Source organism: Delphinus delphis, chromosome 8 (genome assembly GCF_949987515.2).
Source record: "Delphinus delphis chromosome 8, mDelDel1.2, whole genome shotgun sequence".
In the NCBI taxonomy this organism is placed as follows: domain Eukaryota; kingdom Metazoa; phylum Chordata; class Mammalia; order Artiodactyla; family Delphinidae; genus Delphinus; species Delphinus delphis.
The window spans coordinates 110,171,542-110,198,465 of record NC_082690.1 but is presented as its reverse complement, the minus strand read 5'-3'; the positions used below and the strand labels follow the sequence as shown (position 1 = coordinate 110,198,465).

Below are 26,924 nucleotides of genomic sequence, written 5' to 3'. Positions count from 1 at the left end.
AACGTGGGGCCAGGGGTCCTGGAGAGACCAGTGGCTTCGCAGGTTTGGGCCCCCAAGGCACAGACACCCACCCCCGCCCGACACCATGAGCTCCCGCAGAGCAAGTGCAAGTTGACAAGTTGTCCAGTGAAGACAGTGCGCAGCTCTCCCCCACCCTGATGCAGGAGGATGAGCGTGGTGCTGGGTTTCTGGCAGAAACTCCTGCAGGCTGGGGTGGGTGAGGATGCAGCAGGGAGAGGGGAGGGGGCAGAAAGAGGCCTCTGGGTGCACTGGCATGCCAACCAACTTTAACATGATTTTTATCACAGGAGCAGTATGTGCTTTTTGTAGAAAAACCAGAAGAGATTAAAAAAAAAAGGCCCAAGAATGCCCATCTTCCAGAGACAAATGATCTGACATCTGTGTATCTGCCCCTGCTCCTCCTGTACACACAATACACAGTTTTAAAAATAAAAATGAAATATAAGCAATAGTAGGCAGAATAATGGCCCCCAAAGATGACCACGTCCTAATCCCCAAACCTGTCAATAGTTACCATAGATGGCAAAGGGGTCTCTGCAGATATGACAAAGTTAAGAATCTTGAGATGGGGGTACTGTCCTTGATTACTTGGATAGGCCCAATGTAATCCTGAGGGTCCTTAAAAGAGAGGCAAAAGGGTCAAAATCAGAGAGGAAGTGACAATGGAAGCAGAGGTTGGAGTGGCTGCGCTTTGAAGATGGAGACAATCAGCCTCTAGAAGCTAGAAAAGGCCAAGAACTAGATTCTCCCCTGGAGCCTCTGGAAGGAACCATTCTGTGGATACGTTGATTTTTAACCCCCTAAGGCCCATTTCTGACTTCTGACCTCCAGAATTGTAAAATATCTAGTCTGTAGCAACTCACTACAGTAGCAGTAAGAAACTAATGCATTAGGGAGCTGCTATATTTCTCATCTAAGAATAGATACGTATACACGAATATACACGTACGTGAATAGATATGTATGGAAGCTAACCTTTAGTGGGCACGCTGTGTGTCACCGTTCGAGTGTATTCAATCTACTCAACCAATCTCCACAAGCTGACATTTAGACTGTCTCAGCCAGACCTTGTGACAACCCGAACTCGCGGCCCTCGAGGTGCTGTCCCACTTATGTCCTCTTTCCCACAGGAGCTGCCCACCCAGCTCCCCCGGGTCACTCGGGTGACCTAACGGGACAGAACTGCAGGGCGGACACATGGCCATCCCAAGGCCCAGCACCCTATGGGCGCCACCCGGTCGAGTGCTCTCTGCCAGGGCTGTCTTTCCTTCCTGGGGATCGGTTCTTTTGGGGAATAAGGTCGGGGGTTACTCAATTTGAGAAGGAAAGTCTGGCTGAGCCAGCCCTTGCTGGTGTAGATTGCTCGGCGCCAAAGAGCGGACCACCAGGACGCAGGCCACGCAGGCGCAGAACCAGCGCCCCGCGCCGGAGGTCCTAGAGTGCCCCGGGAGGACGGCCGGCGGCAGCGCGCACACGCAGAGGCGAACTCGGACGCCCTGACGTCATCGGAGCGCGCCGACGTTCCCTGGGCGGTGCCGCGGCCTCGGCCCGCGCGGACCCGCCTCACTGGACCCGCCCCCGACAGGACCCGCCCCACAGGCCCAAGGAGTGGGGCTGACCCCCCGCCCAGGGGACCGCTCGCCCCACGCTGGCGAGCGCGCGTCTCCCCGGGCTGCGTGGCCTCAGTGGCGCCCGGCGTGCGTCCACGCGCGGCCCGACCAAGACCGGCGCCGGTAAGGACTGACCCCGGACTGGTCGGCCGTCTGTTTGGCCCACCCGATGATGGACCTAGGGAGTGACTGACCTAGACACGACAACGAACTGTCCCTGGCCTGTTGACCGGGAGGGAGACGGCCTACTTCCGACCGGGGGGGCGGTGTCAGGACCAGCGGTGGGGCGGGGCCTCGCTGCGGCGCGGTAGCAGGAGGTGGGCGGGGCCTCTAGGGGCGGGGCCTGTGGGCGGGCGGACAGGGGCGGACCTGCGGACAGGGGCGGGCCTGCGGGTGGGGCGGGGCCTGCGGTGGTCCCCAAGGTGCCCTCACCGCCTCCAGCCCGGCTGAAACTGATGGGCGGACCCGCGCGTGCCGTAGGTGGGCCTCGAAAGTCGGACCCGGTGAGGATGAGGCCTAGCAGGGCCCGGGCCGTGACATTAACGTGGCGTGCAGCGGGTCGGTTCTCTGACTTGGAGCAAAGTCTGAGTGTCGGGATTCTGCGAGCACCGACAACTAGAGCTGGAGAGTCAGACACAGACACAGACAGTTGGTTTCGGAAGAAAGTGGCAACTCTGTTAATTAAGGCAACGTTTGTAATCTATAGGTGATGTTTCATTCATCTAACACTGTCAATGAATGTTAACAATTCGTGCCTCACCTAAATGCATTTCTTCGTAAATATTTAGTAACTCCTGTGTGCCTGGCTGTGTTGTAGCTGCTGAGGATTCAACAGTGAGTAGAGCAGACAGAAATCCCTGATGGAAGGAAACTCGAGAGGGGAAGGACTGCGCCACCAGGGAAGTCCAAGTGTATTTCTTTTAAAGTCCTTGTCTAATAGCTCCATTATCTGCACCAGGCCAGAGAGGGTTACCTGCGGGGACTGGAGCTGGTGAGGGGTGTGGCCAGGTGTCCACAGACTGAATGAAACAAGTGGTGCCCAGCCAAAGGACATAAAATTGAAAGCTGAGTAAAACACCTGAGGAGGGGAAGGAAGGTCTGGAAGTGGCTTTCCCCTCATTTTCTCACCCGTATTTGTCAATTTTGAGACACCCCCCAAAGTTGAGGGTGCAGTTTACCACCATACATGTGCTGGCCACAGTGGGGGGCCCTTTGGGATTCACTGGAAGTTATGTCATTCTTGTTATTTTTGAACTTACCTGATTCACCTGGTTGAGTCCTTTTCTTCCTTCCTTCCTTCCTTCCTTTCTCTCTTTCCTGCATGGCTGCGGGATGTTAGTGCTCCAACCAGGGATCAAACTCGGTCCCTCTTCAATCCTAGCATTTTCAAACTTCTATCTGGGGTCACTTTTTTTTTTTTTTCTCCATGGAGAACACCTTCTAGTATTTCATTTGGTATGGGTTTCCTGGTGAAACCAGGAAACTGGATTCTGCCAGGTTTTGTTTCTCTGAAAATTTTTCTGTGCATTCTTTATTTTTCAGGGACATTTTCACTGGGTATAGATGTATAGGTTGGCATTTATTTCTGTTAGCATTCTGAGGATGTTATTCCATTGTCTTCTGGTTTCCATACTTTCTGTCACTCTTATTGTCACTCCTTTGAAGATGACATGTCTTCCTGGGTACTTTAAAGCTTTCCTCTTTATTCTCAGTCAGCAGGTTTACTATACTGTGCCTGGATGTGTTTTTCCCTGTATTTATCCTTTTTGTTCCTCACTGTGCTTCTAGAATCTGTAGCTTGATATCTTTCATCAGTTTCAGGAAAGTCTCAGCTCTTATTTCTTCAGTTATTTTGGATGCCTCACTCTCTGCTCTTCATCTAGAATCAATTAAAAATACGCTTGAGGGCTTCCCTGGTGGCTCAGTGGTTAAGAATCCGCCTGCCAATGCAGGGGACACGGGTTCAAGCCCTGGTCCAGGAAGATCCCACATGCCACAGAGCGACTAAGCCCGTGTGCCACAACTACTGAGCCTGCGAGCCACAACTACTGAGCCCATATGTCACAACTACTGAAGCCCATGCGCCTAGAGCCCATGCTCCACAACAAGAGAAGCCACCACGATGAGAAGCCCACGCACTGCAATGAAGAGTAGCCCTCCGCTTGCCGCAACTACAGAAAGCCCGCGCGCAGCAACGAGGACCCAACCCAATTTATTTATTTAAATAAATAAATAAATAATAAATATGCTTGATCTTTCCACTGTACCCACATGTCTCTTATGCTTTTTATTAGATTTTATATCCTTTGACTCTGTTTCGGTCTACATAATTTCTTTTGACCTGCCTTCTGGTTCACCGATTCTCTCTTTATCTTTAGATCTGCTATCAAAACTATCCATTGAGTCCTTAAATTTAGTTATTCTATTTATTTCTTTTAGAATTTTCATTTGTTTGTTTTTGTTTCCAGGTCTCCCCCTCCCCACATCTGTTAATCTTGCCTTTTGCTCCTTGAGTACATTAAATGTATTTCTTTTTTTTTTTTTAATAATAAATTTATTTATTTATTTTTGGCTGTGTTGGGTCTTTGTTGCTGTGTGCGGGCTTTTCTCTAGTTGCGGCGAGCGAGGGCTACTCTTCATTGAGGTAGCTTCTCATTGCGGAGCACAGGCTCTAGGCACACAAGCTTCAGTAGTTGTGGCATGCAGCATCAGTAGTTGTGGCTCGCAGGCTCAGTAGCTTTGGTGCATGGGCTTAGTTGCTCCGCGGCATGTGGAATCTTCCCGGACCAGGGCTCGAACCCTTGTCCCCTGCATTGTCAGGAGGATTCTTAACCACTGCACCACGAGGGAAGTCCAAGTGTATTTCTTTTAAAGTCCTTATCTAATAGCTCCATTATCTGCACCTCTGTTGGGTCTGTTTCTATTGCCTGTTCTTCTTCATCACATCTTATTTCCTGATAATGCCTGGTTACTTTTGATTGAGTGTTGCACATTTTATATTTAAGAAATCATAAAGAACTTGATGATTGGATGACACACTGATGATATTATCTTCTGTTGGAGCAGACTGCCAGGCTAGGAGCACAGGCAATCGTCAGGTCACCTTCATCCTGACGGGTTGGGATCGCTTGAAGCTGAGCTTTGCTTCTTACAGGGGCGTATCTCTTTCCTGCTCACTCTGGCTCTAGTGTATAGCTCTTCCAGGGTCCAACCCGAACCTGAAGGGTTCACTGGCCACCCTTCTTACCACAGCCCCTGGGCTCTGTAGCAAGTTTTGATCAGCTTTTCAGCCTCACAGCTGCTGTCTCCAAATCAACAGACACTCCTGGTGACTCGTCTCTCAGACTGAGCCCTCTTCTGGGTCTTAGCCCCACAATTCCTCACTGTCTTGGTAGGAGTTCTAAGAGGTGTATGGGTTTTGTCTTGATACTGTTCCCAGCTCTTTACTTCTCAGCAGAGGGTTGACCTGAACCCTCTATTCCACCATCCCAGGAAATGGGGCCACCTCCCTCTTTTCAAGAGTATGAAATGCAACCTGTACTTGGGTTTATACTCCAAGCCCTTGGGAAGCACAGAAATATTCCCGAGAATAGATATGACCACATTATCTTTGCATGTAGGAGTTCCTGATTTAGAGTTAGCAACTCAGCATAGACACCAGGTATGCAGGCTGAGATACCCTGCCCTCTTGGGGAGAAGACTAGAAAAGAGACACAAGGATTTACTGGAGCTGTTAATGACACCAATGTGTGAGAAATATTACATTGACTTACTTTTTTAACTGAAATGAGATATGCTCTGAGATACCACTTGCCCACTTATTCAGTGGCACAGAGACCACTCTGGGCTCCAGGTGCAGCATGGCCGTGATGAAGGTCAGTTAGGGGGCCACGTGGGGGATCAGGGCAGCCCCCCAAATTGGCATTGGGTGGGAAGGAGGAGGGGAGGGAGGCGGAGCCAGGTGTGGGGTGGCTGGGGCTCCCTGGAAGGGGCGCTGTGGGAGGGGCCGGAGGTGGAGGCGCAGGAAGTGTCCAGAATGACCGCACGTGATGGGGGGGCGGGGCAAGGGAGCCCATCTGGGGGAAGAGGAGGAATTGGCTAAATTGACTGGCCGTCTGAGCACAAGGGAATTAGTGGTGCGGCAGCGTTGGCAGAATGGAGAGCAGTGCTCTCTGAGGCTCATGTTCTGCCTTCACACCGGCCAGATCCTGAACTGCGGCTGACATCACAGAATGCCCACTGCACAGAGGCTTACCCAGAGGGGCGTTTAGCATCCTCATCTAGGTCAGAGGTGGACACCATCTATGCTGCCGTCGTAGCTCAGGGCTGGGGCAGCTGTAGGATGGCCATGGAAGCTCCACCACAGGCCCACGGCCCGAGGCAGAAAGGAGGAGTAGCCGAGTGGAGCAAGACTCCCTCTCCTGCATTCCCCCAACACGGACTTCGAGGCGCACACCTGTTCCCCCGGAGCCCCCCCAGCCCCCACAGTCCCCCCTCCCCTCAGAGCCCCCAGCACCTGGGAGCCCCCTTAGTTCCGGCAAGTTGTGTGGATGGCCTCATGGCCCCTGGAGCAGGGCTTAGGTTCTATCCCGAGAGCAGGAGACCCATCAGGGGTAATTGTGGAGGTGGTCAGGCCAGGGTGTCCAGTGGGAAGAGAAGGGCAGGAGTCACGGTGCTCTGAAGGCATAGTTGACGAGCGTGGTGACAGGCTGGCTGTTGGCATGGGAGGAGGGGTCACTCCGGCGTCAGCCTCAGTAGCTGAGCACACAGTAGGGCAGCTTATGCGGGGGTGGGCTGAGGAAAGACCACCTTGCAGTGGGAGGAGTTATTTCGGTGATGTGGATTTGGGGGTGCCCATGAGACACCCGGGGATTTATTGACAGCTTTGAGATGCCTGAGTGGAGGGAGGCCATGGCAACCTGGTGGGTGTTTAAAGCCATGGGGAGGAGGCCCAGGGCCGACCCTGGACAGATCCCCACCTTCATGGTCAACCAGGTAAAGGAAAGCTCCTTAGGGGGTCAGGTCAGCTGCCGAGGGCCGGGGTCTGGGGGAGGTGCCAACTTAGTGCGGAGCCTGGCACCCCTCACTCACCTGAGCCCCTCCAGGCGTCAGGAGGGGCCCTAGCAGTGGGTTTCTTCAACATGTGTTGTAAGATTTGTCAGAACAAAGCATTTTAACTCAATCAGCCTCTTCCCACTCCAGTATCTCCCTATTATGCGCCCCCTGTGGCATGGAGCACAGGCAGCTGCGGGCATCACCTGGCATCTGGCTGTGGAAGAGCTGAGTTAGGAATATGCCATCTTAACTGCATTTGGACAGATGTTTTGCGATATTTCAATATCAGTAAAAAATTCTATCTTCCTGATTTGCACAAATATGAAGGACATTGACTTTTGCCACCTTAAATTTATTTATTTATTTATTTATTTATTTATGTTTTGGCTGTGCCATGTGGCATGTGGGATATTAGTTCCCCGACCCAGGATCGAACCCGCACCCCCTGCACTGGAAGCACGGAGTCTTAACCACTGGACCAGCCAGGGAAGTCCCCCACCTTAAATTTACTTGTTAAAGAACTGGGGGAAATTTTAAATACTGAAATATGAAACAAAAGTGCTGGAGATGAGCATTGAAATCAACAGAAATTATTCAGACATTGAGGCACGAAATACAACAGAAGAATGTTGAGATCACACCGTTCATTAAGAGGAAGAGACCGTGTCAAGTAGAAGTCACGGACAGGCTCTTGAATTGTCAGGTGATTCAATTAACGGAGACAGGAGAATGAAGAGAAGAGTTGTGGTTTCCTCCCAGATCTGATCACGAGGAGGAGTGAGGCCGTGGCACCACGAGGGCCTTGACGGCCTTGATGGCTCAGAGCGCCTTGTCCACAGATCCTTGAAGATCTTCAAAGACTCGTCACTTCACAGGAAAGTGGGAGCTCCTCGTACATGGAAGAAACTTGACAGAGCACTTCCCAAATTTACAATGATTCAAAAATGCATGGGCATAACCAATAACACGTTATAAATACCAATGATATAAAAAAGTGTTAAATCGTGGTTGAGAGTCCACCTGCCGATGCAGGGGACACGGGTTCGTGCCCCGGTCCGGGAAGATCCCACATGCCACGGAGCGGCGGGGCCCGTGAGCCATGGCCGCTGAGCCTGCGCGTCCGGAGCCTGTGCTCCGCAGCGGGAAAGGCCGCAACAGTGAGAGGCCCGCGTACCGCAAAAAAAAAAAAAAAAAAAAAGAATTGAAAACATACACGTAGTATGACATAATTGTATTAAGCTAGAAATTGCTAACAGAAAGATACCATGAAATTCTCCAAACACTTAGAAATTAACCTGTTCACTTCTAAATAGTTCATAGGTCAAAGAGGAAGTCTCAGGGGAAATTAGAATGTATTTTGAACTAAATAAAATGTAAAAATTTATGGGCTGCAGATAAGGCAGTGTTTACAGGGAAATTTATAGCACTAAAAGCCTACATAACAAAAGAAGATTGGTCTCAAATGAATTAACTAAGCATCCACCTTAAGAAACTACAATGACGACCAAAAAATAAAAATAAACCCAAAGCAAGCAGAAGGAAAGAAATAATAAAATAAGCATATATATCAACAAAATTGACAATAGCAGAGAAAAATCAGTAAAACCAAAAGCTGGTTCTTTGAAAATACCAAAATATTGATAAATCTCTAACAATACAGACAAGAATAAAAGAAAGGACATATTTTACCAATATCAGGAAAGAGAGGCTATCACTACAAGCCTCAAAGACATGAAAAGGATAGGAAGGAAACACCACAGACAACTCACACACACACAAATTTGACAACTTAGATGAAATGCACCAATTCTTCCAAAACTACAAACTGAAAAAACTCACTCAAGATAAACTGGATAGCTGGGGTAGTCCTTAGGGTGTGTGTGTTTTTCACGCCACCAAAGACTTGGTTCTCACAGACCAGGTGTCCCACAAGTTTAACTGAATTCTGACTCTGTCAGCCTGGAGATAGCACCAGCTTCCACAGGTTAAGGGCTCAGTCCCACAAGACTGACACCACTTCAGCCGCCAATCCAGGTTCACCTGTGCTTCTGACGAACTGACTACAGATCGGAGGTTCCCACGACCCCCTCCTCTGGTTGGATTCACTTGCTAGAGCGGCTCACAGAATTCAGGAATCCAGTTTACTTACTAGATCGCGGGTTTATTATAAGGGATATTAAAGGATATGAATGAACAGCCAGATGGAGAGATATGTATATAAGGCGAGGTTTGGAAGGGTTGGAAGGGTTCCCAATACAGGAGTTTCTGTCCCTGCGGAGTTTAGGGCCTGGCCCGTGGAAGCTTTCTGGTTCACCAACCTGGCAGCTCTCTGAACACACTCCTTTTGGGTTTTCATGAAGGCTCCAACCCTCTAATTATGGTCGGTTCCCCTGGCAAAAATATCCCCATCCTTAGGGGATTTCCAATAGTCACCTCTTACCATAAACCCAGTAGTGGTGGAAAGAGACTTGTTATGAATAACAAGACACCCATTTCACTTCGTGGCTCTGAGGGATTTCAGGGACTGAGGCCAGAAGACCAAATATTGTAACAAAAGATGCTCCCGTTGCCCTTAGGAAATTCTAAGGGGTTTGGGATGAAGACCAAAATATATATTTATTATAAATCACGATATCACAGTCCTGTGACCATAAAAAAAATGAATTTGTAGTTACACTTACTGAAAAAGAAATCTCCAGGCCCAGATGGTTTCAATGGCAAATTCTACCAAATATTTAAAGAAGAAATAACAATAATACTATGCAGTCTCTTCCAGAAAAACAGAACAGGAGGGAATATGTCTGAACTCACATTTTGAGAGCAGCATTATCCTGAGCCCCACACCTAAGAATGCCAAAAAGAAAAAGAAAATTACAGATAATAGCCCTCATAAGCCAACTGCAAAAATCTTCAACAAAATATAATCAAATCAAATCCTGTAATATATATAAAGAATAATGCATCACAACTAACTGGGATTTATCCTGGGAATGCAAAATTGCTTCTTTAGTTGAAATCTGTCATTACAATTCATCATGTTAATGGTCTAAAGAAAAAGATCACACGCCATGTCAATTGATGTGAAAAAAGCATTTGACAAAATCCAACACCCATTCATGATAAAAACTCTCAGTAAAATGGAACAGAGGGGAACGTCCTCAACCAAATAAGGGTCATCTACAAAAACCTACAGCTTACATCACATGGAATGGCAAAAACTGGACATATTCCCCCTGAAATTAGGAACAAAACAAAGAAATCTACTCTTACCATCCTTATTCAACATCATACTGGAAGTCTTAGCGACCCCAGTGAAAAGGAGATAAAAATACAGAGATTGGAAGGGAAGAAATAAAACTGTCTTTATTCACTGACGATCTGATTATCTGTGTAGAAAATTCCAAGGACTCTGAAAGAAAAACTTGTAGAACTAATTCACAAGTTTGGTAAGGTCTTAGCATGCAGGATCGCAACAGAAAGATCATAATTAGAAACCAGAAAATTTTAAAATAACATTTACAGTAGCGCCAAAAATCAAATACTAGGTATAAATCTCCAGAAAACATGCACTGGATCTGTATGTTGAAAACTACAAAATCCTGAAGGAAGAATTTTTTTTTAGCTTTTTAGAATTATTTTTTTTAATGTTAAAAATTGAAGTATAGTTGATTTACAATATTGTGTTAGTTTCAGGTGTACAGCACAGTGATTCAGTTATACATATGAAGGAAGAATTTTAAGACAAATAAATGGAGAGGCATACTATGTTCATGAATGGAAAGACTCAACATAGTAAAGATATCAGTTCTCCTTAAACTGATCTACAGATTAATTACAATTCCAACCACAATTCCAGCAAGACTTTTTGTAGACAGAGACAAGCTGATTCTAAAATTTACATGTACAGATGGAAAAAACGAGAATAGCTTAAACAAGTTTGAAAAAGAAGAATAAAGTGTGAGAATCACATTACCCAACCTAAAAACTCACTCTGAAGTTGCAGTAATGAAGACAGTGTGGTATGGGTGAAGGATAGACACACAGATGGACAGAGCAGATTAGAGCCCAGAAATAGGCCCTCACTCCTTTGGCGAACTGATTTTGACAAGGGTACAAAGGCAGTTCAGCAGAGAAAGAATCGTCTTTTCAATAAATAGTGTGGGAGCAACTGGATATTGATGTGAAAAAAGAAAAGAATTTTGATCTAAACCGTATAACTTATGCAAAGATTAACTTTAAATGGGTCATAGGTCTAAACATAAAATCTAAAAATATAAAATGTTTAGATTAAAACATAGGAGAAAATCTTACTAGCATGGAGTTAGGTAAGGAGTTGATAGATTTGACATGAAAAGCAAACTCCATCAAAGGCAAAAATATGTATCCTAATGTTAGTAGCACTGTCAAGAGGGATAGTTGTTTGGAAAGCAGTCTGACAGCATCTGGCAAAATTGAAATGATATATGATCTTTGACCTAGAACTTTCTCTCCGGGGAATTGGGCCATCCCACAGAAAGGAGCATCCATGCTGAGGGTGCAGGGAGAAGGGTTTAGCTGTGCCTGCGGTGGCAGAAACGCGGGGCCACAGGGATGGCCGTGCAGAGAGTGTACTGGACATCCACTAGCATGGCCCCGGAACCGCGTGAGGCTGACCCCGAGCTCTACGCTCTGGGAACCAGGGAAGCTGCCCGGGTGAGGAGGGGGCAGAGCCGTGTGTAGTAAAGAGCCGTGTAATGAACCAGCGGCAACCAGTGTGCGCACAGGCCAAGCGCAGCGGGCTCGAGGGGAATCCTACGCAGATGCAGGCGGTGGGTCAGGAGAAATAAGACACCACCTCACGGGCTTTCTTGGAGGGGGTCCTGCTGCAGAGGTGGGAGAAGCCACCGTGTGGAGCCACAGAATGGAAAGGCAGAGGCCGTGGGGTTTTTTGTGGTTTGGTTTTTTTTGGCTGCGCCTCGTGCGGCTTGTGGGATCTTAGTTCCCTGACCAGGGATCAAACCCAGGCCCTCGGCGGCGAGAGCTCAGAGTCTTAACCACTGGACCGCCAGGGAAGTCCCAAGGCCGTGGTTTTAAAACCACAGGAAAGATCACACTTGGGCGTATCTGCAAATGCACATGTATGGGTGGGCACTTGTAACGGGAACTGATGGGGAAGACAAGAACCGGGCAGGTGCTGGTCAGGGGCGCCCAGGTCTCAGTGGGCACTGAGGCATGGCGGCCCCTGGCTCGAGGACATTGCGGGTGCAGGTGGGGGTGGGGATGGGGGGGCATCGGGAGCCCAGGGGGCCTGCCCACTCCTCCTAGGTGGTCAGACCTCAGGCCGTGGTGCCCTCCGGGGCCTGCCAGGTGGGGTCTGCTCCAACCACAAGGGCCTTGGTTCTGCCCAAATGCCCTGAGACCTTTAAGAGGAACAGGGTCTTTTAGACTAAAACCCCCTCTGTTTCCATAGTCAGTGGGTCTGGACACATAATAGCAGGTGGTTAATAAATGTAGCGGAATGAGGGACACTTAGGGTGTCATGGTGTCCCGGGCGCGGGGTGGCAGGGGGAGCCCACAGGAAGGCGCCACGTGGCTGAGGGTCCACGAGAGGCAGCACAGGGCCCCCTGTGGACGGGGCGCGGGGACGGCCACCAGCAGCACAAGGAGAGGTCTGGAGGCCGCCTGGAGAGCAGAGTGGCCAACAGAGCCAGTGGAGCACTTGAGAAAAGCTCCTTGTGTCCCCGGGCGCCGGTCCTGCACGCGGCGGCCTCGCCGTGCCCGGAAGCGGACGTCCCGTCCTGGGCAGGCTGCTGGGGGCTGCTCTGCTCCCGGACCTCAGGACGGAGGGCCCGAGGCTCTGCTCCCAGACCTCAGGACGGAGGGCCGCTCGGGGGCCACTCTTTTGCGGCCATTCAGGACCTCCCAGCCCGCGTTTCCCTAACGGCTCACTTTGGAGACATTGCTCTTCTCCAGGAGGCTATAAATAGAAAACTTGTCTTGAGCGCCTGGCTCAGCCTGACTTACTTCTGCCTCAGAACTGCAGGCGTCAGTGTTGGATATCTGCTGTGGACGCTGGGTTTTATAAACACAGAACCTGGGAGGAGAGACAGTCTTTTTCCTCCTATTTCGCTGTTTGAGGACATGACCATGTGGCCAGTGAGTCTGGCCGGTGGCCAGCACTGAAGGACTAGGAGTCCGTGTGCCCGCGATTACCTCCAAAACAGGACACTTGGGCAGCTGTTTGCCAAGACGTGGTTTCAAGAGGTCTAGAACTCGGTCGGGAACGTGGTCTAGAATGAAGTCTTTTATTCCTCAGACTGTATTAGTACTTGTCTCCAAAATTCTGTGTCAACCAGTGGGAAGTTGAAATCTGTAGAGAAAAGTTATAAAGAGAAGAGGACGGACGCTGGAGAGCGCGTCACGCGCAGGCAGGACGGGGCTCCTCTGCCCCCAGACAGGCCTGTGAGAGCACAGCCCCACAGGGGAGCTCCCGGAGCCCGTGCCTCCGCGGAGCGCCGCGGGCATCCTGTCCACAAAGCGGAGCCTCCAGGGCAAGGAGGGGACAGGGGTGCTGAACGCATATGCCGGGGCTGGTTCGAGTCGCTGCTGTGTTGCGGCTGTCGCCCCCCTGCTGCCGACGACAGGGCGGTGACGGGGCTGGACCACGTGTGCACCTCGTACCCACTCAGGGGCTGTTGGGAGCCAGGCTGCTGTAATCGTTGTGCTCTCATTTCCCTGGGATGGACGCTGGGTCGTGTTCAACCAGTGAGAAGCCGCCAGGCTGCTCCGGGGCTGGGGTGGGGCTTGCAGGTTCCTGTCCCCGGGCCGCGGTCCCTGTTTTACCTTAGCCAGTCTGATGGCTGTGGAGGGCATCTCGTGTGGCTCCGAGCTGCCTTCCCTCACGGCTGATGACTGACATGGGCGTCTTTCCTCGAGCTTCTTCGCCAGCTGTGCCCGTCTTCAGGGAGGTGTCCAGCTGTGTCTTTTGCCCGCTCCCTAACTGGAATATCTGCTTTACTGTTGAGTCTCCGGAGCGCTCTCTGTGTTCTGGAACTAACCCTTCGTTGGGTTATGTGCTTGCAAATATTTTCATCCGCTCAGCAGGGTCTTTGGCGGAACACAAGTTGGGAGAGCTGGCACGGTTACCACGTTGTCGCCCAATCCACGAACATGCTGTCTCTCTGTTTATTTGGGCTTTTGATTTCTTTTATCAGCATTCTGTAGTTTTCAGCATGCAGTTCTGTCCACATTTTGTTACGTTCAGTCCTAAGTGTCTTATTTTCCAGGGCGTCACTATAGCCGGGGTGGTGTCTTCATTTGGTTTCCACGCGATGACTGATCATTATGAGCACGGAGGCGCCTGCTGACGCATGTGTGGGTTTGCTGAGCCCACTCTGTCCTTCTACACGTGCTTTTGTTGACACGCTGAGGTTTCCTACAGTCAGCCATGTCCTATGCAAAGAGGGAGCTTTATTTCTTCCTTCCCAATCGGTCTGCTTTTCCTTGCCTTATGGAAGCAGCTAGAACTCATAGGGCTGCCCTGGAGGGAGCAGAGAAAGCAAACTCCTGGTCCCACTGCAGCCCCAGGGGAAAGGCTCCCGCGTCCAGTCAGGCCCCCGGGGCATCGGCTGGGAGGTGAGCTGAGGCCCACCTCACATGACTCAGACATGGCATCGAGCGTCATTTACGACACAGGGCGGGTCCTTACCGGCAGTGACAACGATGCAGCTAGCTCCACGGATGGGAACGGACAGTGAAATTGGATGTGGCACCATGGGACCAGGTAATGAGGGCTTGACGGCCAGAGCGAGTGACCTGGGCTCAGTCCAGCAGCTGGCGGAGTTCAAGATAGACGGAGAGAGACAGAGACAGATGGAGAGAGACAGACGGACGGAGACAGGAGGCGTGGCGGCAGAGGGAGTCTTCTTTAGAGTGTGACCTGGGGGGTACTCGTACAGCCGCAGCCGAGCCTCTGGACGCGGGGTGAGAGTGCCTGGGGCCTGGGCTGTCCTCGTTGGGTCTCACACACTTGAGGCACCAGGTTCCTGGACTCTCGCCAGGGCCACGATAGGTGGCACACGGTGCCTGGCAGGGCGACGCACTCACCTCAGAGCTCTGGGGTCTAGGACGGAGTTCCTTTGGTTTAATTGGCACTTTGGACTTCCCAGGTACCAGAAACTCTGAAGGGATGGATGGTCACGGAGATCTTCGCTTCTCTTAGACTCGGTTTTAGGGGTTGAGAAGCAGCAGGCATCTCCTCGGGACCTGCTGTCCTGGCTGTAGCTGTGACCCCGGCAGGTAGCAGACTCAGGAAGCTGGGCGGGGAAATTGCCACGTGGGAGCTTGGGCCTCCTGCCCATGCTGGCACCTCTGGGAGGGACCGAGCAGGCGGAAGGGAGCCTCTGCACCTCTGGACCTTCCCCGGCTTGCACCCTCGTCCCCCCCACCCCTCTCCTCGCCAACACCCCTCCTCAGCAGCCCTGACCCCGGCCGCACCCCCCCGCGGCCGCCTGGCCCTTGGGGTCCTCTCTTGTAGTTTAAAAATATCCTCCTTGCAAAGCCTCCCTGAAATCCAGCCCCCCGCACTCTCTCCAGAACCCCAGTGTCCAGCCACCTGGTGGCATCACACGCAGACGTCCACGCAGCTTGTGATGAGCTCAGCGGAAACCAACTGTGAGGACAGGCCGCCCCGCGGCGGCGAGGAGCTCCAGATGGGCTGCGTCCCCGGACGCCCGGGCACAGCTCTCGCCTCGGCCCTCCAGGCCCTGCAGCTCAGGTGAGGAGACGCGCAGCCTCCTTTCCGTGCTCTCGGGGGCTGTCCCCGCACCGTGGGTCCCCAAGCTGAGTGCTTGCCGGTGGATAAGCTCGTGGGCTCCAGGCCTTTGGAAGGACCAGCCCCGGGCCCTCCTGTGTCCTCCTTCATCCTCTTCCCTCCACCCCGAGGCTCTGCCCTGCTCTGCGTCCAGCCTCCCGAGTCCATGAGCGGCTCACGGATTTCCGGCGTCTCCTGTGACTCCATTAAAACACGTAAAGACTCTGCATTTCTCCTGAAACACACTTCAGCTGCCTTCCTGTGCCTGTTGGTATTGTCACGTCTAAGTATTTCTAATTTCCATTATGATTTCTTCTTAGACCCATGAACTATTTAGAGATGTTTCCAAATGTATGGGTTTTTTGTTGTTGTTGTTGTTTGTTTTTACATCTTTATTGGGGTATAATTGCTTTACAATGGTGTGCTAGTTTCTGCTTTATAACAAAGTGGATCAGTTACACATATACATATGTCCCCATATCTCTTCCCTCTTGCGTCTCCCTCCCTCCCACCCTCCCTATCCCACCCCTCCAGGTGGTCACAAAGCACCGAGCTGATCTCCCTGTGCTAAGCGGCTGCTTCCCACTAGCTATCTACCTTACGTTTGGTAGTGTATATATGTCCATGCCACTCTCTCGCTTTGTCACAGCTTACCCTTCCCCTCCCCATATCCTCAAGTCCATTCTCTAGTAGGTCTGTGTCTTTATTCCTGTCTTACCCCTAGGTTCTTCGTGACATTTTTTTTCTTAAATTCCATATATATGTGTTAGCATACGGTATTTGTCTTTCTCTTTCTGATTTACTTCACTCTGTATGACAGACTCTAGGTCTATCCACCTCATTATAAATAGCTCAATTTCGTTTCTTTTTATGGCTAATATTCCATTGTATATATGTGTCACATCTTCTTTATCCGTTCATCTGATGATGGACACTTAGGTTGTTTCCATCTCCTGGCTATTGTAAATAGAGCTGCAGTGAACATTTTGGTACATGACTCTTTTTGAATTATGGTTTTCTCAGGGTATATGCCCAGTAGTGGGATTGCTGGGTCGTATGTTAGTTCTATTTGTAGTTTTTTAAGGAACCTCCATACTGTTCTCCATAGTGGCTGTACCAATTCCCATTCCCAGCAGCAGTGCAAGAGTGTTCCCTTTTCTCCACACTCTCTCCAGCATTTATTGTTTGTAGATTTTTTGATGATGGCCATTCTGACCGGTGTGAGATGATACCTCACTGTAGTTTTGATTTGCATGTCTCTAATGATTAATGATGTCGCGCATTCTTTCATGTGTTTGTTGGCAATCTGTATATGTTCTTTGGAGAAATGTCTGTTTAGATCTTCTGCTCACTTTTAGATTGGGTTGTTTGTTTTTTTGTTATTGAGCTGCATGAGCTGCTTGTAAATTTTGGAGATTAATCCTTTGTCAGTTGCTTCATTTGCAAATATTTTCTCAAAGAGCACGGAGGGGACAGACAGCCTCGTTTCCAGGTGGGAAGAGCATGAGCTTGGAGCCCTCCGGCTGCATTTGTCAGATCTGAAAAGCATGAGTGCCCGTCAGTGCGGGACTTCAATAACATCCTGATGGACCCACGAAATGCACATTCACAGCCATTAACAGCAGACACACCTCGAAGGTAATCATGAAGACTTTGAAGACTGGTAAATGAAAAAGACACTCAGTGATGCTGTGGGAGGGGGAGTGGATAACTGTGATACAGGACCATCTGGAGGCGGCTTGGCTGGACTCCATGAGGATGGGCCAAGGGATGGCGGGAGAGGGCCAGGCCTCCCGGCTGAGACCTGCATGGTGACAGGACCCTCCCCCAAAGGCAAGAGACCTTTGAGGTAAAGGGCTCGGTTCTGATCCTGACCTCTGACCCGGGCAGCGACACCGCAGTTCTGCCTGCTGCCCGGCACCCACTGTGCTTCGTGTCCGTAGGCAGTTGGGAGCCCTCGTGGTCTCTGACCTGCTCTGACCCTCGCCCGACCCGACCGCAGTCCATCTGTAGAGACCAGGCGCCGCTCCAGCAGTTGAGAGGCCGGAAAGGTGAGCATCACCTGCACCCTCGTCCCTTGTGGCCACGTTGGGGGTAGAGGTCACCAGATGGGCGGTTCCATCCTTCCTGGGATGCGGCCAAGACGACGCTGACCTCCCAGGATTGACCATGGGCCGGGCGCATCCAGCCACGTAATCGGTCTGTGGGGGGAGGGCTGCTGCCAGAGGTGCCCGTGTCCATGTGAGGAGCCCAAGGTCAGAGCTTAGACACCTGGCCCAGAGGAGGAGGAAGGACAGCAGGAGGGGGTAGAGAGGATGTGGGAGGAAGAGCAGGGGGTGAGCCAGGGGCTCCAGGCCAGTCCAGAGCGTCTGTATTTGTTTAGGGTGCAGGTACCTATAAAGGTTGTACCCAGGTGAGCCTCTGATGTGGCCGTCAGACCCAGAGAACCTCAAAGAAGCTGGCTGAGGCCTGGGTGGAAAAGGCTATAGGGATTTAACTCAGACTGCGAAGGCTTAGGGTGGGCATAAGTAGCCACCTGGCACTGGTAGCCAGCAGGGTGAGGGATGGGGGAATGTGCTCAGGCATTGGGGACGGGCTGGTCCTGAGGGTCCATGTGCCAGAAGCCAGCACCTGCCCGAATCCACCTGACCCTGGTCACATTCCCCTGCCTGGTGACAAGACCCTCCTCCAAAGGCAAGACCCCTTGGAGGGAAAGGGCTCAGTGCCAACCCTGACCAATGACGCGAGGCCCATTGTGGGTTGGAATGGCAGTGACCCCACAGTTCCACCCGCTGCCTGGCACCCACTCTTCTTCGTGTCCGTAGGTGTTTGGAGGCCCCCGGGGTCCCTGACCTTCTCTGACCCTCACCTGCCCAGCTCCATCTCTCCTGCCCCTTCCCTGGGTGCATTTCCATCGAGGAGGCACATCTCCCAGCAGCAAGAGGTCAGATGGGTAAGCATCACCTCGTCTCTTGTGGCCACAGTGGGGACAGAGGCCCATGGGTGGGGGCCTCCGTCCTCTCTGGCTCCAGCCAAGCTGACTCGGACCCCACCCCACTGACCCTGGGCCAGGCCCCTGCAGCCCCTTCTGCCTCCGTGGGGGGAGGGCTGCTGCCAGAGGTGCCCGTGTCCACGTGAGGAGCCCGAGGTCAGAGCTTAGACACCTGGCCCAGAGGAGGAGGAAGGACAGCAGGAGGGGGTAGAGAGGATGCGGGAGGAAGAGCAGGGGGAGACAGATAGAAGACGGAGCCAGTGGGGAGGTGCATGCAGGGTGACGGAGGGAGGAGGAGGTAAGACAGGAAGAGGGGGAAGGACAGGAAAGATGGAGGGCGGTGGGACACAGGAGCAGTAGGGGAGAGTGGCTGAGTGGCTGAGGAGTAGGTCTGGGTGTCGGGAAATGGGGAGAATGCGGAAGGAAGGGTGGAGGCGAGTGGCCAGTGGGGACAGAGGAGGAGGAAGGATGGAGAAGGGATGCAAGAAGCGGGCAGGAGGGGAGGGTGCAGGAGGAGGTGAAGGGTGAAGGCTAGGGGTGCGAGGGAGGGGAGGGGAGGCGTGTGGATGGAGGGGAGGCGAGCGGAGCAGGGCAGGGTGCGGGGAGGTGCTCAGAGCTTCGGAAGCCCCACAGCCCGGCGCCCTCTCCAAGCCCTGTGCTTGTGCCCTGCGTCCTCGAAGTACCCTGTCCATCGTGCCCCAGATCAGGGGCACTGCCAGGTGAGGACGTTTGTGTTCGGGCTGTGGGCCGGGCTGGGACACAGGGCCTCATCCTGAGCAGTGCCCTGTCCCAAGTCCTCTTGACGTGTCACTGGCCCAAGACATCCCAGCCGTGTTCCCGATGGGCTGGGCCTTCTGCAAGTGTCCAGGAACGAGTGGGTCCCTCTGCGTGAATGGGGACCGTGAGGCCCTTCCCCCATCGCCTTGTTCAGAATTGTGGACCTAGAGACGGTCTCAGCAGCACAGAGGCTGCCTGAGGTCAAACATGTCCTCCTGTCCCCAAGCCACACCCTCCTGATCAGCTGCGGTGTCGTCTGAGCTGATTCACCAGCCAGCACCAGCTTTGAGTTCAGTCAGCTGGAGTAGGTGTGAGCATCTCGTCCTAGAGACCCCCGGTCCCCAGTCCCTGCTCTGCTTCCCGAGTGGGGCCATCCTGGGTGGGCGCCCGGTCCTGGGAGGAGCCTAGTGGGCAGGAGCCCAGGGCCGCCCTTGACCAGGAGCGCCCCTGCCACCTTCAGGGTCTCCTGGGGCTGAGACTGTGGGGAATCGGGCTCAGAGAGCTCTTTTTCTTCAATTCACACATCACTAAATTTAGCTGTTTAAAATACACCGATCAGTGGTTTTCAGAGTATTTACAAAGTTGTGCAACCGTCACCACTGTGTCCACATTTCACCACCTCGTAACAAAGTCTCGTATCCGTCAGCAGAGAACCCCCCAGCCCCTCCCCCAGCCCTGGAGACCACTGGTCGAGTTTCTGTCTCTACGGATCTGACGATGCTGGACGTTTCAGATCAATGGGATCACTGTGGTCTCTTGTATCCAATTTCTTTCACTGAGCATCATCTCCATCCATGTTGTAGCCCGGATCAGTATTTCCTGTCCGCAATACAGGACGGTTCTAATTTCTCTGCATCCTTGTGTTACTGGTGATAGCCATTCCGTGGGTGAGGAGTGGTGTGTCCCGTGGCCTTGTCTCTGAAGCTGGGTAGACTTCGGAGAAAGGTCTATCTATGTCCTCTGTCCATTTTCTAATTGGTCTACTTCTTTTGATTGAGTTCGGAGTTTTTATATATTCTGTATACTAGGCCCCTTATCAGATAGGTGATTCACAAATCTTTTTATTCATTGTGTGTCTTTTCACTTTCTTGATGGTGTCATTTGAAGCACAGAAGTTTTTCGTGTTGATAAAGTCCAGTTTATCAATTTTTTTCTGTTGCTCGTGCTTTTTTACTTGTTTATTTGTTGTGTGTGTGGCCATGCTATGCAGCATGTGAGATCTTAGTTCCCCGACCAGGGATGGAACCCGTGCCCCTGCAGTAGAAGCACAGAGTCCTAACCGCTGGACCGCCAGGGAAGTCCCGTGTTGCTCGTGCTTCTGGTGCTCGAGCAAACTGTGATTCCCGCAGGAGCCCCTCTGCAGCCGGCAGCCACCCTCTCCTTTGCTCAGCGCCCAAGGCCGGGATCGCAGCTCACTGCGCAGCTCAGCACTTCGCCTGGGCCTCCTGGCCCCCTGCTTGCCCCTCATCACCTCACTGTGACAGGGTTTCCCAGGCGGCTCGGAGGGGAGTCTGGAAGCGGAAGTAAGTGTTACGAGGTGTGGGTGCGAGCCATGACCCGCCACCCCGGCGGCGTGGTTTTCTCCCCTCATCAGACAGACGGGGGAGCTGCCGACAAGGAGCCAACTTCAACTTGCTGGCTCTCTGAAGCTCTTTAGCACACTGGGATATTTGGATATTTTTGTCTTGCAGCGTCGCACATGGAGAAGCCGGAGACCCTGCTGGCCCTGGAACGAGCAGAAATAACAGCCAAACACAAGTAGGTGAGACACCGGCAGACGGTGAACACGAAGAGCAGGTGCAGCCCAGGCAGGTATCAGAGCCAAGGACAGGCAGGTGAGGCCTGGCGGGGATCAGAGCAGGTAGATCAGGTGAGGCCCAAGTGGGTATCGTCACCAGTCGGAGCAGGTACAGCCCCGGTAAGGATCGTAGTCACCAGCAGCAGGTGAGGCCCAGGTGGGGAAGCACAGGTGGGGAAGCACAGCCAGCAGAAGCAGATATGTCCCTGGTGGGATCAGAGCCAAGGAGGGGCGGGTGAGGCCCAGGTGGGGCCCATTGCCAGGTATGCGCAGGTGCGGCCCAGTGGGAGCCACAGCAGCAGGAACAGTTATGTTCCAGGCGGGGATCCCGGCCAAGGCTGAGAAGGCGGAACCCAGGTGGGTATCCTCACCCGGAGGGGCGGGTATGGCCTGGGTGGTGGTCACAGCCAGTGGGACCAGGTGGCCCAGGCAGGATCCTAGCCAGGTACGAGCAGCTCCCACTCGGGCAGGTGGGTCTCGTGCTGTGCTCCTGGGACGCAGGGCAGGGGAGGTGTCCTGCCCCTCCTTTGGCCACACCTCTGGCCTCTGTGGGTTTCAGGGCCAGGCAGGGGCTCCAGTGGAACCCGGGGAAGATGCTGACCGCTCGCTGTACAAAGTTGCCGACAGGCTACGTTTTCTGCCATGAGGCATCAGGATGCCCCTCCTTCCCATCTCGGGGCAGGTTTCCTTTTGCAGAAAGACCTCTCTGGAGGCGGGACCCATCGCCCCAGCTCAGGGCCTCGACCCCTGGTGGCCACGGCGGGTCAGGGTCTGCACTGGGCTGGAGCTGAGAGGACTCGGGGAGGCGGCGGGGGCAGGGCTGGGCGCTGGTCCAGGCCTGGGCCTCAGCCGCGTGGCCTCCATGCCTGGCCCTGGCCTCTGCCTCCGAGGTCAGAGGGAGGCTCAGCCTGGTTAGCAGACTCTGCAGAGCGTGGCCACAGGGTGAGGCGCGCCTGGCCCACAGGTCTCCGAGGCTCTGGCCCGGAGGACAGTGAGAGGTGTGGCCTCAGGCGCTGGAGGGACGGGCAGGGGGAGCAGGCAGGACCGGCCTCAGAAGCTCACGGGAAGGAGACAGACGCAGGCGGAGTTTGCAGCTGAAGACGACCTGACCCCTCGGTCTGGGGCTGGGAGGAGACTCGGGGTAGAAGGCCGGGCCGGGCCACGGTGGGGGAGAGAGGAGAAGACGTGCATGTACCTGGACGGAGCTGGTCTGCAGCAGGGCTAAGGGTGCTGGGCTCCTGGACGGAGGCGTCCACTCTGGAGCAGGGTGAGGCCCTGGGGAGCGACTCACCTGGACGGTGGCGTCCACTCTGGAGCAGGGTGAGGCCCTGGAGAGTGACTCACCTGGACAGAGGCATCCACTCTGGAGCAGGGTGAGGCCCTGGGGAGCAACTCACCTGAGAGCCCTGAGCGGGGGCCCCTGCGCTCCAGCAGGGCAGGGGCCGGGAGGGCATGGAGCAGAGCGGGTGACCAGCATCGGCAGGAGGTGGGGCACCTCCTGGGGCTGCTGTGGGACGCAGCCCATCCCTGAGCCAGCACCCTCCTGGGGTCAGCCCTCCCCTCCGCAGTCTCCTGGGCTGACACCTGGGGGTTGATGGGGGCAGGTGGGGCCTTCTGGGCACCCGGCCGGGTGCGGGTCCTCACGCTCTGCTTCTCTTGCCTTCCAGTCAGGGGAGCTGCGTAGCCTCAGCACCCAGGGCCTCAGCATCAGCGGCTGCAGCACCCACTCAGCGAGGGTAAGAGCCATCCATGCTGCACCGGCGGGAGGGGGGAGGACGTCGTGGGTGCAGCTTCGGTTCCCTGCCGCCCTGACCCCAGAGCCGTCAAGGGGTCCTCGGGCTGAGGGGTCTGCGCCTTTCCTGGCCCTTTTGAGGTCACGCCCATCAGGGCCACCCTAGGAAGCTGGCAGCTGGGCCAGCACCACCATTTCCCATTTTCCAGCAAAAAGCCCAGGAGATCGGGCGAGCTGACAAGTGGGTGAAGATGCTGAGGGATTGGAGTAAATACCAGGGTGGCGAGAAGGTAGCAAGCTGAGCATCCTGACCCTGAAGGGTGCTGGGCTGGGTGCCCCACAAGGCCCGGGGAGAGTCCGATGCCAGGGCCGCAGCCAGCCCAGCCGGGGACCCCGCAGGAAGGGAGCAGCGGGGCCACGGCCCGCTCTTACTTGCGGCAGACCCAGCCCCTCCGGAGCATCCTCCAGACGCCTCTCGCTCTCTCTCCTCCTTGGCATCCCCTGCACCTGTCTCACAGCTGGCTTCTCTCCCGGAGATGCGCCGGCGGGTCTACAAAGGAATCCCCCCACAGGTGCAAGGTCAGGTATGGTCTCTGCTGTTGGACATGGAGAAGGTGAAGGTGGAGAACAAAGGGAAATACCAGGGCTACCCTGGTGGTGCAGTGGTTAAGAATCCGCCTGCCAATGCAGGGGACACGGGTTCAAGCCCTGGTCCAGGAAGATCCCACATGCTGTGGAGCAACTAAGCGCGTGCGCCACAGCCACTGAACCTGCACTCTAGAGCCGCGAGCCACAACTACTGAGCCTGCATGCCACAACTACTAAAGCCCGTGCGCCTACAGCCCGTGCTCCACAAGAGAAGCCACTGCAACAAGGACCCGCGCACCACAACGAAGAGTAGACCCCGCTCGCCACAGCTAGAGAAAGCCTGCACGCAGCAACGAAGACCCAATGCAGCCAAAAATAAATAAATAAGTTTTTTTTTTTTTTTAAAGGGACGACCAGGTATGGCCCCTCCACCTGTGCGGGGGCCGCACCAACAGGCCAGGACATCAGGAGCTTGGGGGGCTGGGCCTCAGGGACCCCTTGCCCATCCCCAGCACTTTCCTGGCACCTCCCAGGCTTGCAGGCCCCGAGGCCCACCTGCCTGGAAGGCCCCACCCACCCCCCTGCTGCCCATCCCACTTGGCCTAGTGCAGACACTGTGTCCAGATACGGACACATGCCACCTGGAATCAAACTAAGCCCTCCTAGACAGTTGGGGGGACAGAGTCACACAGCAAGGGATAGAAACCAGGGGGAAAAGAGCAAGGAGACACCCACAGAAGCCATGAAAGGAGAGAGCAAAGCCAAACCAGATGAACGACAGGCCTGCATTCAGCTGAACAGAAGGACTGAATCCGGACAAGAAGCAGGTCTTTTCCCATCGCCCCAGAGAGGTCCCTACACCTGGCCTGTTCCCACCGCCCAGCACCCCCTCTCCACCGAGGGTACCCCCAGGTCACATTGCCCGGGGAGGGCGCTCTGTGTACCCAGACCAAGTAAGACCAGTAGGGGAAATGTGACAGTGGTCATGCTTCCACAAGCAACCCAAGGACGGGTAACCTACGAGGCTAAGAATGTGGCGGACACCCACTAACTGTGGGACCACAGCCAGCGTCACGCTCAGTCCGGAAGCTCCAAAGGGCCCCCGGAAACAGGGCAGATACATACAGAGATCAAGAATGTCCCTCCGTATGAACATAAAGAGTTCTGAAACGGGAAACATGCATGTCTGTTAGGCCTAAGGGGAGCCCCAAGGATATGTTTTTCGCCTTCTTAACCAGGGGTCTGAGAAGGGGGGGTGTCAGGGCCGCGGGGCTCTGCATTCCTCATGGGCTGTTTTAGCGTCTGGCTGTTGGGAGCCCGAGCCCCCAGCAGCCCTCCCGTCCCCGTCCCCGGGGACCCTGAGTCGGGCTGGTGCCAGATTCACTCTTGGGAAACAAGGCAGTGAGCCGCCCTTACTGTCCTCGCCTTGCCCCGCCTCGCCCCGCCTCACCCCTCGTGTCCCCGCCTGTTGGCGGTGGGACTCCGGCGGGGGTCGAGGAACAGAGGCCCAACCGCCCTCTCCGCCTCCCCACGCACCTGGGAGCCGCCTCCCTGGGGCGCTGTCATCCTGGGAGGCCGCATGCAGCGGGCGGAGGAGGGGTCCAGCTGGCCTGGACGGTGCCTCCCTAAAGGGCGGGGGTCTGGACCTTGGACGTGGGCGTCACTCGTGACCCGCCCTGGCTTCAGAAATGCGCACAGTGAGGCTTCTGCAGAAACAGCTCAGCTCCCGCCAGCCTCCTCGCAGCGTGCCCTCTGTCCGGCGGTGGTGGTCGTGGGTCCGGGCTCCGCCTGACGCCTGCCCCGCCCCTTGGCCCCGCCCACAGAGCCCGAAACCGCAGGCCCGGCTGTACTCCCAGCACCTAAAGCAGATCGACCTGGGTGGGAACCGCGCCTTCCGAAACCGCATCATGTTCCGGGAGCGCTACGGCATCAAGTGGGTCCCCGGGGCCCCGCGGGGGGAGGCGTGGGCCTGGGTCTGAAGCTGGGATGGCGGGTGCCCGGCCCCCGGCCTGGCGGTGCCGCCTGAGCCTCGAGGGGGCGCGAGTGGGCACGTGAGGAACGAGGGCGGCGGTGTGGGGCACGGGGCGGGGGGCGCGCGGGGAGAGTGGGGACCGGTCTGGACTGGCTCAACAGGCCCCAGAGGGCCCCGCGGGAGGTGAGGGGCTCCAGGCACCAGAGACCAGGCTGGACCCGAGCCCAGGGGAACGAATGGAACGAATGCGGGTCGGCGGGGTCAAAATGACGCCCCATCTTGATGTTTTTAGTTATATATTTCTGCTCTTTTAGACAATTTCCATCATTTATTTTTTAAAAGTGTGACGAACCCCCAAATTCCATCACCCAGGTCCAACACTAGCGACACTGTCCTGTCCTCTGTCCTGCGTTCACCACACACTTGACCAGCACAGGTGTTTTACAGAGAACCCAAGATGTCTGGCCTCACCGCGTCCCTAGGTTCTCAGTATGCATTTTAAAAGCAGGGACTCTTGGGCTTCCCTGGTGGCGCAGTGGTTGAGAGTCCGCCTGCCGATGCAGGGGACGCGGGTTCGTGCCCTGGTCCGGGAAGGTCCCACATGCCCCGGAGCGGCTGGGCCCGTGAGCCATGGCCGCTGAGCCTGCGCGTCCGGAGCCTGTGCTCCGCAACGGGAGAGGCCACAACAGTGAGAGGCCCGCGTACCGCAAAAAAAAAACAAACAAAAAAAACTGGATTCTTGGGAACTCCCTGGCGGTCCAATGGTTAGGACTCGGCACCTTCACTGCCGAGCGCCAGGGTTTGATCCCTGGTTGCGGAACTAAGATCACAAAGCTGAGTGGGATTTTGCGGGGGGGTGGGGGGTGGGGACGGGACGGGACACGAAGACACAGGGATTCTTATGCGTGCCCTTGACCCTGTTGCTACACCTGAAGCACTTACTGTAACCCCCTAATATCCAGCCCTAGTGGGAGCCCTAATATCGGGTCTCCCAACGCTTCACTCCTTTCTGAACAACCTGTTCCAATCTGGGTAACTGGGTATGGCGCAAAGACCCTGCCGGCCGGGGAGACCTTGTGGGTGGGCAGGAGAGCAGGTTCTGCCGTGACAGGTTCGGGGCGTACATGAATAGCCAACAGATCAAGCTCGCTCTGGACCAAGAGATGCTCTTCAGAGCCCTGACCCCGGAGAGAAGAGGGGTCTGGCCAAGACGGCGCCGGGAGCATCAAGGCAGGCGTGGGCTGTGCTGCCCGAGTGGTCGCCCTGGACCTCCCACGCTCCTCTCATGACAAGATTCCTCTACCGAGGAGACTCCACGGGCCCGAAGCTGGGAAGCCCCATGCCTGCCTCGGCCCGGAGCGTGGCTGTGTCTCTGCTGACCTCCAAGGCCGGGCCCAGGGCGAGTCAGCCGCCACTGGCCCTCAGAACCTCCATCACCCCACAGCCCCCAGGCTGCAGGCCTCACGCAGACAGGAGCCCAGGGTGTGAGGATAAGCCTGGTGGGCCCCACCAACCCACCACCCCTGCCCATCTGCAGGCCTGGGCACAGAATCAGGGAGGTTTCCTATAATGCACCACATCGTAAATA

General features: G+C 54.5%; 1 protein-coding gene across 9 annotated transcripts; it reads left to right on the top strand.

Moving 5' to 3' along the window:
- The first annotated feature begins 1,574 nt into the window (after positions 1-1,574).
- LOC138414157 (uncharacterized) lies at positions 1,575-26,156 on the top strand. Of its 9 annotated transcripts, none has more exons than XR_011246582.1 (12): positions 1,575-1,754; positions 14,834-14,963; positions 15,261-15,441; positions 16,938-17,115; positions 17,421-17,528; positions 18,303-18,430; positions 20,596-20,769; positions 20,938-21,004; positions 21,318-21,401; positions 22,712-22,780; positions 25,188-25,297; positions 25,709-26,156. XR_011246582.1 is itself a non-coding variant. In XM_069540980.1 (12 exons), exons 6-12 carry the CDS (start codon positions 18,427-18,429, stop codon positions 23,555-23,557), a joined length of 555 nt encoding a protein of 184 aa, XP_069397081.1. In that variant the 5' UTR covers positions 1,575-1,754; positions 14,834-14,963; positions 15,261-15,441; positions 16,938-17,115; positions 17,421-17,528; positions 18,303-18,426; the 3' UTR covers positions 23,558-24,907. The 9 variants fall into 9 exon arrangements, 4 of the variants coding, with proteins under 4 accessions (XP_069397081.1, XP_069397083.1, XP_069397082.1 ...); XM_069540980.1 differs by lacking the exons at positions 25,188-25,297; positions 25,709-26,156 and adding exons at positions 23,295-23,360; positions 23,467-24,907; XR_011246586.1 differs by lacking the exon at positions 21,318-21,401 and having other exon boundaries at positions 20,938-21,008.
- The last annotated feature ends 768 nt before the right edge of the window (positions 26,157-26,924 follow it).

Excerpts from the sequence above, each read along its gene's own strand:
- LOC138414157 (XM_069540980.1), top strand. Across the intron at positions 20,770-20,937 it reads AGGGGAGTCTGGAAGCGGAA|CGTCGCACATGGAGAAGCCG; the intron begins GTAAGTGTTACG and ends TTTGTCTTGCAG. Across the intron at positions 21,005-21,317 it reads GAAATAACAGCCAAACACAA|GTGCGGCCCAGTGGGAGCCA; the intron begins GTAGGTGAGACA and ends AGGTATGCGCAG.